This window comes from Nansenia antarctica (assembly GCF_963989245.1).
Source record: "Nansenia antarctica genome assembly, chromosome: 6".
In the NCBI taxonomy this organism is placed as follows: Eukaryota; Metazoa; Chordata; class Actinopteri; order Argentiniformes; family Microstomatidae; genus Nansenia; species Nansenia antarctica.
This window is the reverse complement of record NC_137676.1, coordinates 41,743,145-41,756,360: the sequence shown is the minus strand read 5'-3', so window position 1 is coordinate 41,756,360 and position 13,216 is coordinate 41,743,145. Positions and strand designations below refer to the sequence as shown.

General features: G+C 39.5%; 1 protein-coding gene across 1 annotated transcript; it reads left to right on the top strand.

The window, feature by feature from the left end:
- Positions 1-5,482: 5,482 nt before the first annotated feature.
- LOC308159847 (N-acetyltransferase 8) lies at positions 5,483-6,726 on the top strand (the record flags this gene model as incomplete). The annotated part of the gene is made up of 2 exons (XM_080533665.1): positions 5,483-5,501; positions 5,963-6,726. The coding sequence occupies 2 exons, from the start codon at positions 5,483-5,485 to the stop codon at positions 6,724-6,726; spliced, it is 783 nt and encodes a 260-aa protein (XP_080389791.1).
- Positions 6,727-13,216: the final 6,490 nt, after the last annotated feature.

Below are 13,216 nucleotides of genomic sequence, written 5' to 3'. Positions count from 1 at the left end.
TGTAACCTCCTCCCAGACAGCCAAGAAACTTAGGGTGATCCTTGACAACCACTTAGAAACGCCCCCTACTGTCCAGATGGAACCGTGACATGTTTAACCATTGAGATGGCCTCACAAAAATGTTGGTTTGGCTGCACATAATATTTGCAGTAGTTTAAGATGGCTATTTAGTTTTCGAAGAGTTTCGATTTGCTTTATTTCCACCTTATTAAAATATGCAAACAATACCTCTACTGCCTCGTGTGGAATGTACCCTCAAGTACAGCCAGGAGAGCAAACCTACTAAAGGGAGGGCTTCACTCTTCATTTAACTCAGAATTCATTTGTTAATCACAGCAGGAGCCAGAATTTCCTATAAATAATTCCCAAGATGAAACTACACAAGATGCAGTAATTCAGTTATGCACAGTTTGCCTGGCCTCATAATTCATCTTAGCACAGTGATAGAGGGTGTTGTTGTTCTGGCCATTTCAAAATTCAATTCCTAACACCTGTTTCCTGCTTCTGCTTGTTCTGTGTTGTCTCTAGAGTGTGCAGATTATCCGTGAATTGATTTTAAGTATTTTAAGTATTTTACATCTTATAAATCTTATAAATCTTGTAAATGTAATAATAATAACAACTTGAATTTATATAACGCCTTTCAGGGTATCCAAGATCGCTTTACAGGGATATAGGAAAATAACAAAAGCAGTCAGACAAACAAACAAAAACAATAACAGAACTAGGGACCAAAGGCCAAAGGCGAACAGGTGGGACTTGAGGGCCGTTTTCAAGGCATCCAGGGTAGGGATGTTGCGGATCACTGCAGGGAGAGAGTTCCAGAGGGTAGGGGCTGACACACACACACACTGAGAGTGACGGTCAGAGTCTGGCAATGTTCCTTAGGTGGAAGAAGGCTGATTTGGTGACGGACTTGATGTGGGATTGGAAGGAGAGGGTGGAGTCAAAGATGACACCCAGGTTGCAGACTTGTATGTAAATGTATACATTATTTACTGTCTAATCTGTGTTGTGTAGGGAATATTTTAGGATTGCTATTGCAATACAACATGCAGAATGCCTTACAGTATATTCTAAATAGGCATTTCTGGGTTGTATTGTGAGCAGAGCCTACCTTCTCTCCTTTATTGTGTTGCAAAGAGCCACTGATGAAAATTCCATATGGAGCAAGCCTTGTCTTGAAAATATCACTTGTTAATGCAACATACAGCTATTCAGGGACCTCTCAACCTCTCAGCCACGTCCCAAGACAATAATTAACCTGAAACAATAGCAGCTACTTCTCCTTATGAAAAAAAGGGAAATGATAATTCACCGCATTGTGCCACTGTAAAACCTCTCTTTAATCTGCAGCATCTCCAGGCATATTGATGGTTAGGTGGAAGTGGGCAGGTTTTTAAGTGTGATAGATGGAGTTTAGTTTCAGGCTGCTGCTGTCTTATTCTTTGTCCCATCCATCCCCCCAGGGAGCTCTGGATGAGCCTGAGCTGCAATATAGTTCCTCTCAAAACCTTTTGTTCCTTTCAATCCTGATAAGAGGATACACCGCTCATTTATTTGTATTGTATTCCCAGATCATGCTAGGGACTTTTAAAGAACCGTTTTATCCAAGCAACATTATTTGAGTAGATGTATGTATGTGAATTTAGATGTTATGTAGGTAGCGATTGTTGTTGTGTAAGTGTAGTGGAGGTGATTTGGAGTCATGCTGAGACTTGGCTCAAATTTTTCCCGCAGACCACTAGGATGTCCTCTTGATCAGGGGAGGCTGGTGGAGGCAGAAATTGGAGGACGCACTCATTGTAATGCATGGAATGGAATGAGGAATGATATCATGGAATGGAATGAGGAATAGTATCAAACACGTGTGTGATACCATTCCTCATTTCATTCCATGCATTACAATGAGCCTGCCCTCCGATTTCTACTTCCACCATTCTCCATTGCTCTTGGTATAATGTTATATGCTTGGGCTTGCCATGCTGAATACCCAGGTTCGATCCCCACTTGTAACATAGGTCTATAGTATATTATTGGTTGTCTAAGGAGGATTCTAGGGGGTTTCTCTGGGATAACAGTAATAGCTTGAGAGATTAGTCATTATATCTGATGATATCATTTCGCAATGAAGACAACAGCACATTAGCCGCTTGGTTTGGCATCCAGCTCTTTAGCAGGTCTCCCTAATTGTGTTAGTGGTCAACAGCAACATGATTGGTCACCCAATAGCAGAGACGGCACCAGAGTCAGTTACTCGATACAAGGCTAGACAACTATCCGCTACTTCTCAAAGGTATCACTTACAGTATGTTTAAGAAAACACTGATACTTTGGTTTCTTGTTTGTTCCTCGATAGGCAAAGCTGTTATTCACTAGGCAAAGCTGTTATTCACTGTGTTTGATTAAAAGTGTCTGCTGCTCCCATGTTAAAGTGCAAGTATCACCTTTGTATGCACAGGTAAAGCCTCTTGACACAGAGTCATGGTGGTGGTGCAATGATAATTCTGCTGACTGCTTTGGACGGTAGGATGGTTGGAAGTGGTTGGATGAGGAGTACAGATGCCTCTCTGGTTCCAGACACACAGTTTACCATATATCTAAAAAAAAATGTTGAAGCAACAAAAGCTGTGGTTTTCTCCCCAGGTTCAACTTCACACTCTCTCAGTGATAATGGGGATATGGTTGGTGAGAAAACAACAAGCTATTTAAACAATGAAAAGGAATAATTGACATGCAGGTTTTATTTTAAAAAAAACTACAGTATCATAATGCAGTGCTATCCAATTGAGTTCCTGCACCCATGACACTGCTGTTGATTGCCAAACAATGTAGAAATTCAATGGTAACTGTGTCTAGCACTTATAGGTAAACATACTTAGCTTTTCAAAATGCTGAATACCATGAATATATTTCGGTCCTCCTACTCCAACTCGTGACAGCAATTAGCATTGCTGAGAATGTTGATGCAATAAAGGAGGCAGGTGAAATTTGAAGAGTTCAGTATCTAAATTGAAAGTACAGTGGAGGAAATGAGTATTCAACTCACCAACAATTTTTTCATTCAACATTTTTCTATTGCAGCTATATTCACATCAAATTTAAACTAGACATTGGTATTAACTAAATCAACTACACAACTAAAGAAACTGTAACACTCCAATCCATAAAAAAAAGCATGTGCGATAAAGGGAATTCGACTAGAACCGTATCATCTTGAACTACAAAATTGCAGAAAAGACTATGTCATGGTGCTTTTGCCCAATGGGAGCAAGGCAAGAATGGCGTAGCAGGGAATGCATAATGCAGTTATTAAAGGCAGTCTTCTGAATTATTTATTGTCACTTGCAGTTTTGCTCAATGACAAGGTCGCCTTGGAAAAGTGGTATTAAACTTTAATATTTCAGTTTCCAGATTCAAGGAAACTTCAACAAATGTATTATCCATTTAAGAAAGAAAAGGCAGAACTCTAAAAAATGAATATTTATTTACAAAGGGAAACAAATGTATTAATTGGAACGGTAAATGAAAACGTCTGTATTTTGTTAACGACGTGTGCTGTAGGTTTGCATCTGTTCCGTCTGTTCAGAATGTGATTACAGGCTGGGGTGGTGGGAGAGGTTCACTGATCTTCACAAGAGAATTCACAAGAGCACTTCAGAATGGCTGGAGAAAGTTCCAGAGTTCCATGACCTTCCAGTGCTCTATGATTCATGAGATGGTCCTATTGATTTAAACAGGTGTAGGGGACCTCCTCCAGCAGAGAAAATGTAATCTTGTCAGAGAGTCACTGGGATATTGCAGCAGACACTGTCACTGAGGCCACGGGAGCTCAAACGTCAAGGGAAAAGACATTATTCATCACACTTTCACCTCATATTGCAGAATAAAAGCCACAGTTGAAAGAAACACACACAGCGATACAGGGGACTGAGATCACAACAAAGCAATGACTTACAACCGATTTAATGAGAAATGTTAATGAATAGACTACATTTAGATAGATAGATAGATAGACTTTATTTGTCATTGTTACAGTACAGGTACCAAACAACGAAATTTAGGAGGGGAGGCTCCCCTGGTGTTTAAGAAAGGAAAAAGAAACACATTTTGGAAAAAGCATAGATGCATAAAATCACAAGAAGATAAGGAGCTGGTTTACATCAATAGAGGCTATGTACACAATCCACTGTACTATACTGCACAGATAGTCAACTAGGGTTGTCATATTGCACAAGAAAGTATTTTTTCACATTTTTTTAAAGTGTCACAGTTTGCAGGCTTGAAAATGTACATGTTTGTGCCTCAGCACTAGCTGCCATTACAATCCGTCCGGACTTGTCCTGGGCCCAGAACTTAGGCCTTTTCTGTGTTCAGGGCCTTGACGGCCCTGTGGTAGAAGCTGTCCTTCAGTCTGTTTGTCCTAGCGGCCGGGGTCCTGTACCTCCTGTTCGAGGGCAGCTTGACAAAGTGTTCGTGCCCAGGGTGGGTCGGGTCCTTGGAGATCTTGATTTGTGACACGGTCTGGTGAAAAGGTCCGCATGCCACAACGATTCTATATATTCCTTTTTTTTTTCATATTACAAAAGTGTTTAAGTGTTGAAGAGCCCACTCAATATAACAAACAACAGTTTTAGGATCACTAAATACTTATAAGTTGTGAATTGGATTCACTGTATCGTCTGCTGTCCTGCTTCTAACCTACTGGGTTAGTGATACATGGCTTGTAAACAAACGTACGTTTTAGGATGTGTTCAAAAGCAAGGACTGTGTGATCATCTAATAATGTGTAGTTATGTGTTTTTAGCATGTTGATGTTTTATCAGCGTGTTGTGATGAGCTAAACATGCAGTTAGATGTTCATAGCGATGTTCTTTCTTAACTGCTAGCTAGCTACCAACACAATGGTACCAAATGTGTCTGTTTTGATTCAGAGCTATTTTTTCCGGTATTTGGTTTGAAGTGTACCAACATTCAAATAAGCATATCTTCTTCAACTATTTTCAACTATGTATAACACGTGTTTTGAAAGCTTATAATCTGCACTTTCGTAATCTCAAAAAAAAAAAAGAAAAGACCTTGCCCTACTTGGGGACTTTTTCAAATAAGAATGGGTCCTTGATTAAAGCAACACATTTAATTGTGTACTTTTACACAATTTGAGATCATCAAACATCTTCCTGATTTTGATTTATTTCAATTAAAACATTTTCACCAAATGTTATACAAACACATTCCTTAAGGGCAAAGATTGCACCTAAGAGAGAGTGTGAGAGAGAGAGAGAGAGAGAGAGAGAGAGAGAGAGAGAGAGAGAGAGAGAGAGAGAGAGAGAGAGAGAGAGAGAGAATGAGCATGCCCAGACGAATTTCAAGCTGCTTTGTGAAGGGGTACTTAACACATGCTTTGGCTTAAGTTCACAGCAAAGAGAAGGTGAGGCAGAGGAGTTGTTGCAAAGTGTAAAGAAGAAAAAGGAGGAATAACATGGCACAGAAAAATAACTGTAAGTCAATTAGTGTTTTCATCTGTGTTATATACCCTATTAAAAATTGGCTTTGGTTGCACAGACATACTGTAGTAACATACTTACTTATAGTGCTTTCATTAGGACTGATGATGTGATAAGTGACAATTTGCATAATTTAAGATTTGGTTCTAGGTCTGTTTTCTGTGATCTATAGTTATTGTTAATCATAGATTTTTTTGCTTTTACCTCTGATTGATGCTTAGGGCCTACTTTGTTACTGTATCTTACTGCTGTTTCTCTAAGTTATGTGCAAATTGTTTTGTTAACAGGATATGTATTTTACATAATCTTCCTAGTGTAGTGCTGAAAAAAAACCTTGTTATGGGCTATATTTACCTCACTGTTATGTGAGCCCATTGTGAAATCCAGCAGGATATTCTAATTGCAAAAACAGGCAGATTAGCCCCATTGAATTACCACCTTCTCTCACACCACAGTGCAGTGTTTCATCAGGGAGTACACAGCCTCCGACAGAGACGTCGTCATCTCCCTCTTTCGCAATGGGATTCTGGAGCACGTCTATCCAGCATTCTTCAAGGCCATGAGCCATCCAGACCACATTGGTGTGACCTTGAGCATCTGTATGGCAGGCTATGTGCTGGGAGGAAGTTCCTATTTCCAAGCTTTACTCTTTTGTGGAGCATGGGCCGGTCTGGTGTATTTCTGCTGCCATGAAATCTACAATGGCTACTTGAATAGAAGATTGGGTACAGAAATGGCCGACATTCAGGCAAGCTTCCTGGACAACCCAGACAACTGTTTCTGGGTTGCAGAGATAGAGGTCAACGGCAAGTCCAAGGTGGCAGGGGTGGTGGCAGTGTTGGGGAGGAGAGGAGGGGATGGGGATGTGGCTGAGAGTGAAAGAGGTGACAACTGGAATGGAGGGGCAATGCGAGGGGCTCAGGAGATTGGCCAAGATCTGGGAGATCGAAGCTATGGAGAGGTGCCCTACATGGTTGTCTCATTTGCATGCCGCCGCAATGGCCTCGGCTCCGAGCTTGCTCAGAAGGCCATGGATTTCTGCAAGAAACGCAATTACTCTAGAGTCATCATGGACACTAGCTCCCCACAGGTGGCAGCCATCTCCCTGTACCGTAAACTGGGCTTCATTCAAACCGCTTCCCACAGTAACACGCATGCTAACCGCTGGTTCTCCAAGTTGGCCAGGATCAATGTGATGCGCATGGAGAAATTCATCTAAGAAAACGTTTATGTACCACAGACATCGGCACCATTGCACGCACCCGCTCCAAGACAGGACTATACATTACCATGTCACAAGGCAGGCTTTAAACATGGGATTACAATTATAGTCTAACTAGAGCACATGACAAAATGTCCCCCATGTTTACACACAATTTCAAAACACACGTGATACTACTTTTCATTTATTGAAACACTGCTTCACCAGAGGGCATTGAGAACAATAAGGCATTTATTCCATCTCACCTGACAAGATTAATTTATGTTTCCTGATATTTACTGAGAAAATTAAATCTCATATGAATGTTTGTGAAACAATTTATTGGAGATAATGCAAGAAAAATAAAAAACAATATTCACATTAAGTTACAGATTGTCCTCTTGTCCACTGAGAAATAAAACACCTGCATTAGGAAATTTGAGATATTAAATCACTTGGAAATACAAAAACATTTTTAAGCTTCTTTCCAGAGAGAAGTTGAGTCCCTTTGCCTCAGAGGGATTAATGGCAGCTGACTTGTAAGACCTCAAAACTCAGCTTAAAATACCAATATAAGATGCAATAGTATGGGAATGTGGTGAGGTTTAAAATTATTTCAAGAACTGTGTGTGTGTGTGTGTGTGTGTGTGTGTGTGTGTGTGTGTGTGTGTGTGTGTGTGTGTGTGTGTGTGTGTGTTACTTAACAGACTTGCTATAACTACTGTACCTGTACAGTACTGTACTGTAGTACTGTACTGTACTGTACCTCATACAATTCTGAACCCCACCAGGCTGCCCCTCACTGGACCTGTGAATTATTGCACCACACAACACCACATTCCACACTAGTTTACTGTTCAACACCTAATCAGCCAGAGGAGGATGGATCACCCTTGGAGTCTGGTTCCTTTCAACTCCTCTGGAGTTTTTCCATGCCATTGAGTACCCTTGAGTTTTTTGCTGCCTTGCATTTTTGGAGGTCGATGGTTCAGTGTTAGTTCATATTGTTTGTATTGTATTTATTGTTCATATAGTTTAGTATTGTTTTTGTTGTATAGCACTTTGAGAAAATTGTCTTTTAAAAAGCGCTATACAAATACATTTTAAAAAAAAGTGTGTGACGGACAGGCAATATTTATCCCAATGTGAGGCAATAGTTATCCCAATGTGCGGGATGGATGTGAGGAATAATGGAACTGGAAGCAGAAAGAAGGAAGTGCTAGAAAAATAAAGGACAATCACACCAACAAATGTTTGTTTAGTACAACATTGCCAGAATCACTACATCTTTTTATCTTGACAGTGTACCCCATGTAGGAGGTAAAAACAACGTTGGATGTTGATCAGTGAGATGGCAGGTGTGTCCTGGCTGAATGAGTTCAAAAAACAAGTTCAGCATGGCATTGAGATGCACACACCATCAGAGGCATCCACACATCAATCACTACTCCTGGGGTTGTCAGGGAGGATTAGGCCGATGGCCAGACAGCAGGTGCTCAGCTAGCCAGAGGACTCTGAGCCGTAATGCAGTCAAGCCTCTTGTCATCCATTCACAATTACACTTGGCCTCAGGTAATAATGACGCGGCCTGATTGCGATTCTTCTCATGCACAAACATGGTTGATACAATCAATTAGCATATTATGGCTTCAAAGCATGCTACCGTATATGGGGACAAGAATTAAATCACATAGAGGAGTCCATAAAAGTAAACATCACAAAGGAACCTAAAGTATGTTTTAACTTAGATGGGTGATCATATGCAGTTGCCATTGCAAATGAACAGCATATTATTGCTTTGCATGCAGCTCAAAATGTTGTCATTCACAGCTTTCAGAATGCTAGGTCTATTATTAGAATGTTAGATAATGCTATTATGTCCTCTTCCTGAAATAATTTGGTTTGAAAAACAAACATCCATCACAAACTGGGATTCAGTCACCTATCGTTCGGATTCACAAAGACAGAATTTCAACCAATTTGAGATAAAGTATGAGATCGATAGTAACAGGAGACTTTCACTAAAGAATGAGCTGAAAAATCCAATTGGAAATTCAGGCAGTCTTTGTCCAGTAGCTTTTCAGGATTATGTTGTGTTAATGTGTTTTCCCCTGTGTAAATGAATTTGTAAAAAATATATTTGATCAAATCTCCTTTTCTTGTTCTCTTTAGTTCAGTATCAATCTGCCGGCTTTAGCCACAACATTTGCAAACTCATTATCCTTAGAAGGACGTAATACTGTATATAACCGTATGCCTTACTTTGATGGCTGCAAATTTATTTATTTTCAAAGTAATCCAAAGACAGACATAGTCAATGTCAAAACACATTCCTGGTCTGTAGTTCCTATACCATTCCCCTTTTAGTCACGCAAATCTTCTCCCCTGTTTTTGTGTGCATTTTGTTCATATTGTACTACAAGATGATTGAGATTAATTGCACCTGTATAATGAAACAGTGTTTTGCTGTTGTTTTGGATCACTACACTCTCAATAATGACTTTCCATCTTCGTTCAGTAGACCTGTGAAAGTTCTTGTTGGCTTTGCAGTTGAACTTTACTATAGAAGATAGCACCTGGCCAATTACTCTCAATATTAAATCACCCCTGAGTAACAAAGGCTTGCCAAATATCAAAGTAAATGGATAGCTCATCCAGCAACAGCCAATTCTGCACATTTTAGGAGCTGACATTATGCAGAATCTGCACTTTCTTTTTCTGAATAATTGGTCAATTTGGCCATTCCCGGCATGGTTCAAGAATGATGAATATGTTTTTCTCTAAGAGGAACACATTAGACAACGGAATACACTGCGGAGACCCTAACAGGTAAAATATAAGAAACAAGGGATATCCCACAAACTGGATTCTTTGCATTAATTATTAATCAATAGGACAGAAAGGGACTATTACTGTGCCTTACAAAGTGAAGCAGAACTACAATTACGAAAAGGTCTAAGGCCTAATTTGTCTTCACTAGATTACATAAATAATAATAGAAAATATACGTTTATTAAAGGAACTGTTAATGAATCATTAGTATATAGAGTGTTCACCCAAAAGTAAACCATTGTGTTATGGATGAATGTTCCAGACAGCAGACTCGTTTGCTGGGTTTTGGCAGTAAGAGGGCTTTGGAATTTATGGTCAAGGAAGTAATTGGTCTCAACAACAAAAATTGATCACAGCTGTTGTAATTAGAGAGAGATATTCAACAATTATAATTTATGTGTCTCTATGATGTGTGTCCTACATAAGCATTTCAAAGTAACAGTATCATAATGATAGTGAAGTTAAAGTACACCAGTTCTTTAAAACATTTTCCTGGTTTGGCCCTGATCTTGGGTGTAGTTGATTAGCCCAATATTGTTTTGTTACAGTACATATGTTGGTTCCTTAGAGACTTAATAGTCATATTCAGAAAATATGTCCAAAACACCTAACAGTTGTTAGTGTGGATTAAAGGGTAATAAAGTGACTTTTCAATAAAGCAATGCAAAGTCTTCAGATGGGGATTTTGTCATACTATTAGTTGGTTCTAAGTGTCTGCATGGTGTTTTGGACATATTTTCAGAATGAATAGGGCCCTATGCGGCCCAAAATACGGCCCAACATGTTAAAAAGATGGAACATTCTGTACGGCCACAGTACTTTTATTGCATTATCAGTTGTACTTTTGTTGCACTTAATATACTATAGCCAATGGACTAGAGGGCATATACATGCAGTCGAGTGATGATTTTTATAAAGGTCAATGTCCATGTCTAGCCCAGCCCTAACCCTAATGTTAAACCTACAGTAGTCTTAACCCTAAACCTCAGGCTTTACCCTAACCATAGCCCTTTTTGTCAAGACTATCATATGCGGTATCAATCTGTACCTTGGCTTGTGGAGAACAATGTAAAACCATCAAACCTTTTAATTAGTTTTCATCTAGCCCATGGACTAGTATTATTGTTGGAAGATTGTGACAATGGACCGATGAACGTTCCACATCTTTGTATAACAGCAGTAGTTTTAAACATTATCAAAGTGCTGTTTCACAAAAGTTTCATTTTCTTTTGTAAACATTTTTAAAATGTCAACACCTGGGGTTAAATGTGATCAAAGAAAACATTCTTGTCATGGCCCGAGGCAACCATTAAGCTACTGTAAGAAATAGGCTCAAGTAGGAATAATTGTTTCCATTTTTAGATAGGAAAAAAAAATCACTTGTCTTGATGCAAATGGTGCTGGTAAGCATAGCATGATAGTCCACCCCGTAAAATGTTGGTTCCCTGATTGATTGATTGATTGAAAACTTTATTAGAAGATTTGCAGAAGTAGGTACATGAAAGTACATATTACATACAAGGTCAACTAACAGGATAAAAACCCAAGAAAGCCACTGGCTTATTTCAATTGGGGTCCTTGATTCTCAATTCATCGTTACATGTAAGACCGACAAAACAAACTAGTACTATCTACAAGATAATACAGACAAATAACTATTACTATCTACAAGATAAAAATACATCCATCATGGGAAGAACAATACAACAAAACATCAGGTATGTACAGCGGGTAGGACAGGTGGGGACATACACCACAGGTGGGGGCGGGGGACAAAACACAAAGTATGTACAGTGGGTAGTTCGGGTCTTTTAATCTGATTTTTGATTTAGAGGGTCCAGTTACGGATTGCAGCCTCCTGTAAATGTTTTTTGAGAGTGGTTTTGAAGGTGGGCAGTGTTTTGCACTCCTTTAAGATTATAGGAAGGGCGTTCCACATTTTTACTGCATAGTTTGCAAACGAGTTTAACCCCTTGTTTGTGGTGCAACGCGGTTGAACGTGGTTCGTGGAGCTTCCTCTGGTGTTGTATGTGTGGACGTTGTTCACTTTTTGGAAGTATGTTGACAGGTACTTGGGTGTCTTTGTGGTGTAGCGAATCTTGAAGACCAGGCCCAGTGCAAGCTGCTGCACTCTGTCAACTACTCGTAGCCAATCAAGGCTCAAAAAATGAGCAGCGGTTAGATGTGTCCTAGGGTTGAGGCCTAGCAGAAGCCTAACCAGTTTATTTTGGGCTGTCTGGAGTCTTGTTTTATGGGCCTTTGTGGTTCTATAGTACCATGATGTTACGGCATAGTCGAAGTGACATTGAATGAGAGCTCCTGATAGGGTCCTCAGTGTGTTTTTACTGACAAGTGAGGATATCCTGTACAAGAATCTAGTTCTATGGTTCACTTTTTTGATTACTTTTGCTGCCATTTTATCTCCGGAAAGATTTGCCTCTAAGATGGAGCCCAGGTAATAACTCTTTAACGACACCTTATTGCCATTTTTTATAGTTTATTATCCATAGTTGGATGGCTTAGTTTTATACATAGAACCCTTATACCATCACGTCTGTGTTTAAGTTTTATCAAATCTGCCTCTTTGTGGCAGATCTAACCTTAACCCTAACCCTACCCCTGACCCTAACCTAAATTCTCTGTAGCATCCGCATCAGTAATCATAATCTTGGTCACATTTATCAAACAGTACAAATGTATGATCATGTTGACTGCAGTTGTTGTGATCCATAGATATACATATCAGACAGTTCGAAAACATTTTCTGGAATAGAGCATTATTTAGTGCTGTAGGAAGTGTTGTCTTATTGGAGTCCCTCCCTCCCTCCCCACGTAGGTTTGCGCTAGCAGCACTCAGAAGAAGACATACTGTATGACTAGAGCATGTGTCAAGGTGAACCACTATTTCTAAAGGGATTCTAATGGGAGCAGAGCAAGAGTATTGACTGCTTTGAAAGCTGGATAGAAGATGTAATGGGTCTTGACAGAGCAACAACTTACATTTTTCATGATGCCATTTGTCAAGGGTATTAATAGTTTCGACAGGTTGACAAAGCTAGATGATATTTAACAATCTAGGGTGCCAATGCGGTTCAACAGCCCCAGAAAATCATACTTGGTGTATCAAGCACAAAAGGCTGATAAAACAGATTATTTCAATTATTTCTCTCTAACCAAATCCAGCAATGTCGTTTCTGTATCCTTGTCAATCTTTTCAATCGTTCACCATTTTGTGTTTGTATTATACCCAGTACCGTACTGTCCATAATACTGGCTCACAAATCATTTATAAAGACAATGTCATAATATACAAAAGGTGGAGTAAAGATATTGCCATCAGACCAGAATGGACCTATTCCTCTTGGCATTGCCTGTACGTGATCTGTAAAATATTACCTGTAATACATTCTGCCCTGCAGACTTGTAACTCTCTGACATTACAGTGTTGTCTCTTTAGTTTCATACAGCATCTTCTGGGAACGGATTTAGCTGGCTTTTTAATGATCAGACTCTGATTTCTAAATGTTTTTTTTCTTCTATATACTATAACTAATAATAACAATAGACAGTTATGGATCTAGAGAGAATTTAATATGGCGGGGGGTAGAAGTAAAGCCTGTTGTATATTAAACTCATTGGAGATTACCACCCCCAGTTAGGGTAAGGAAGGGACTAA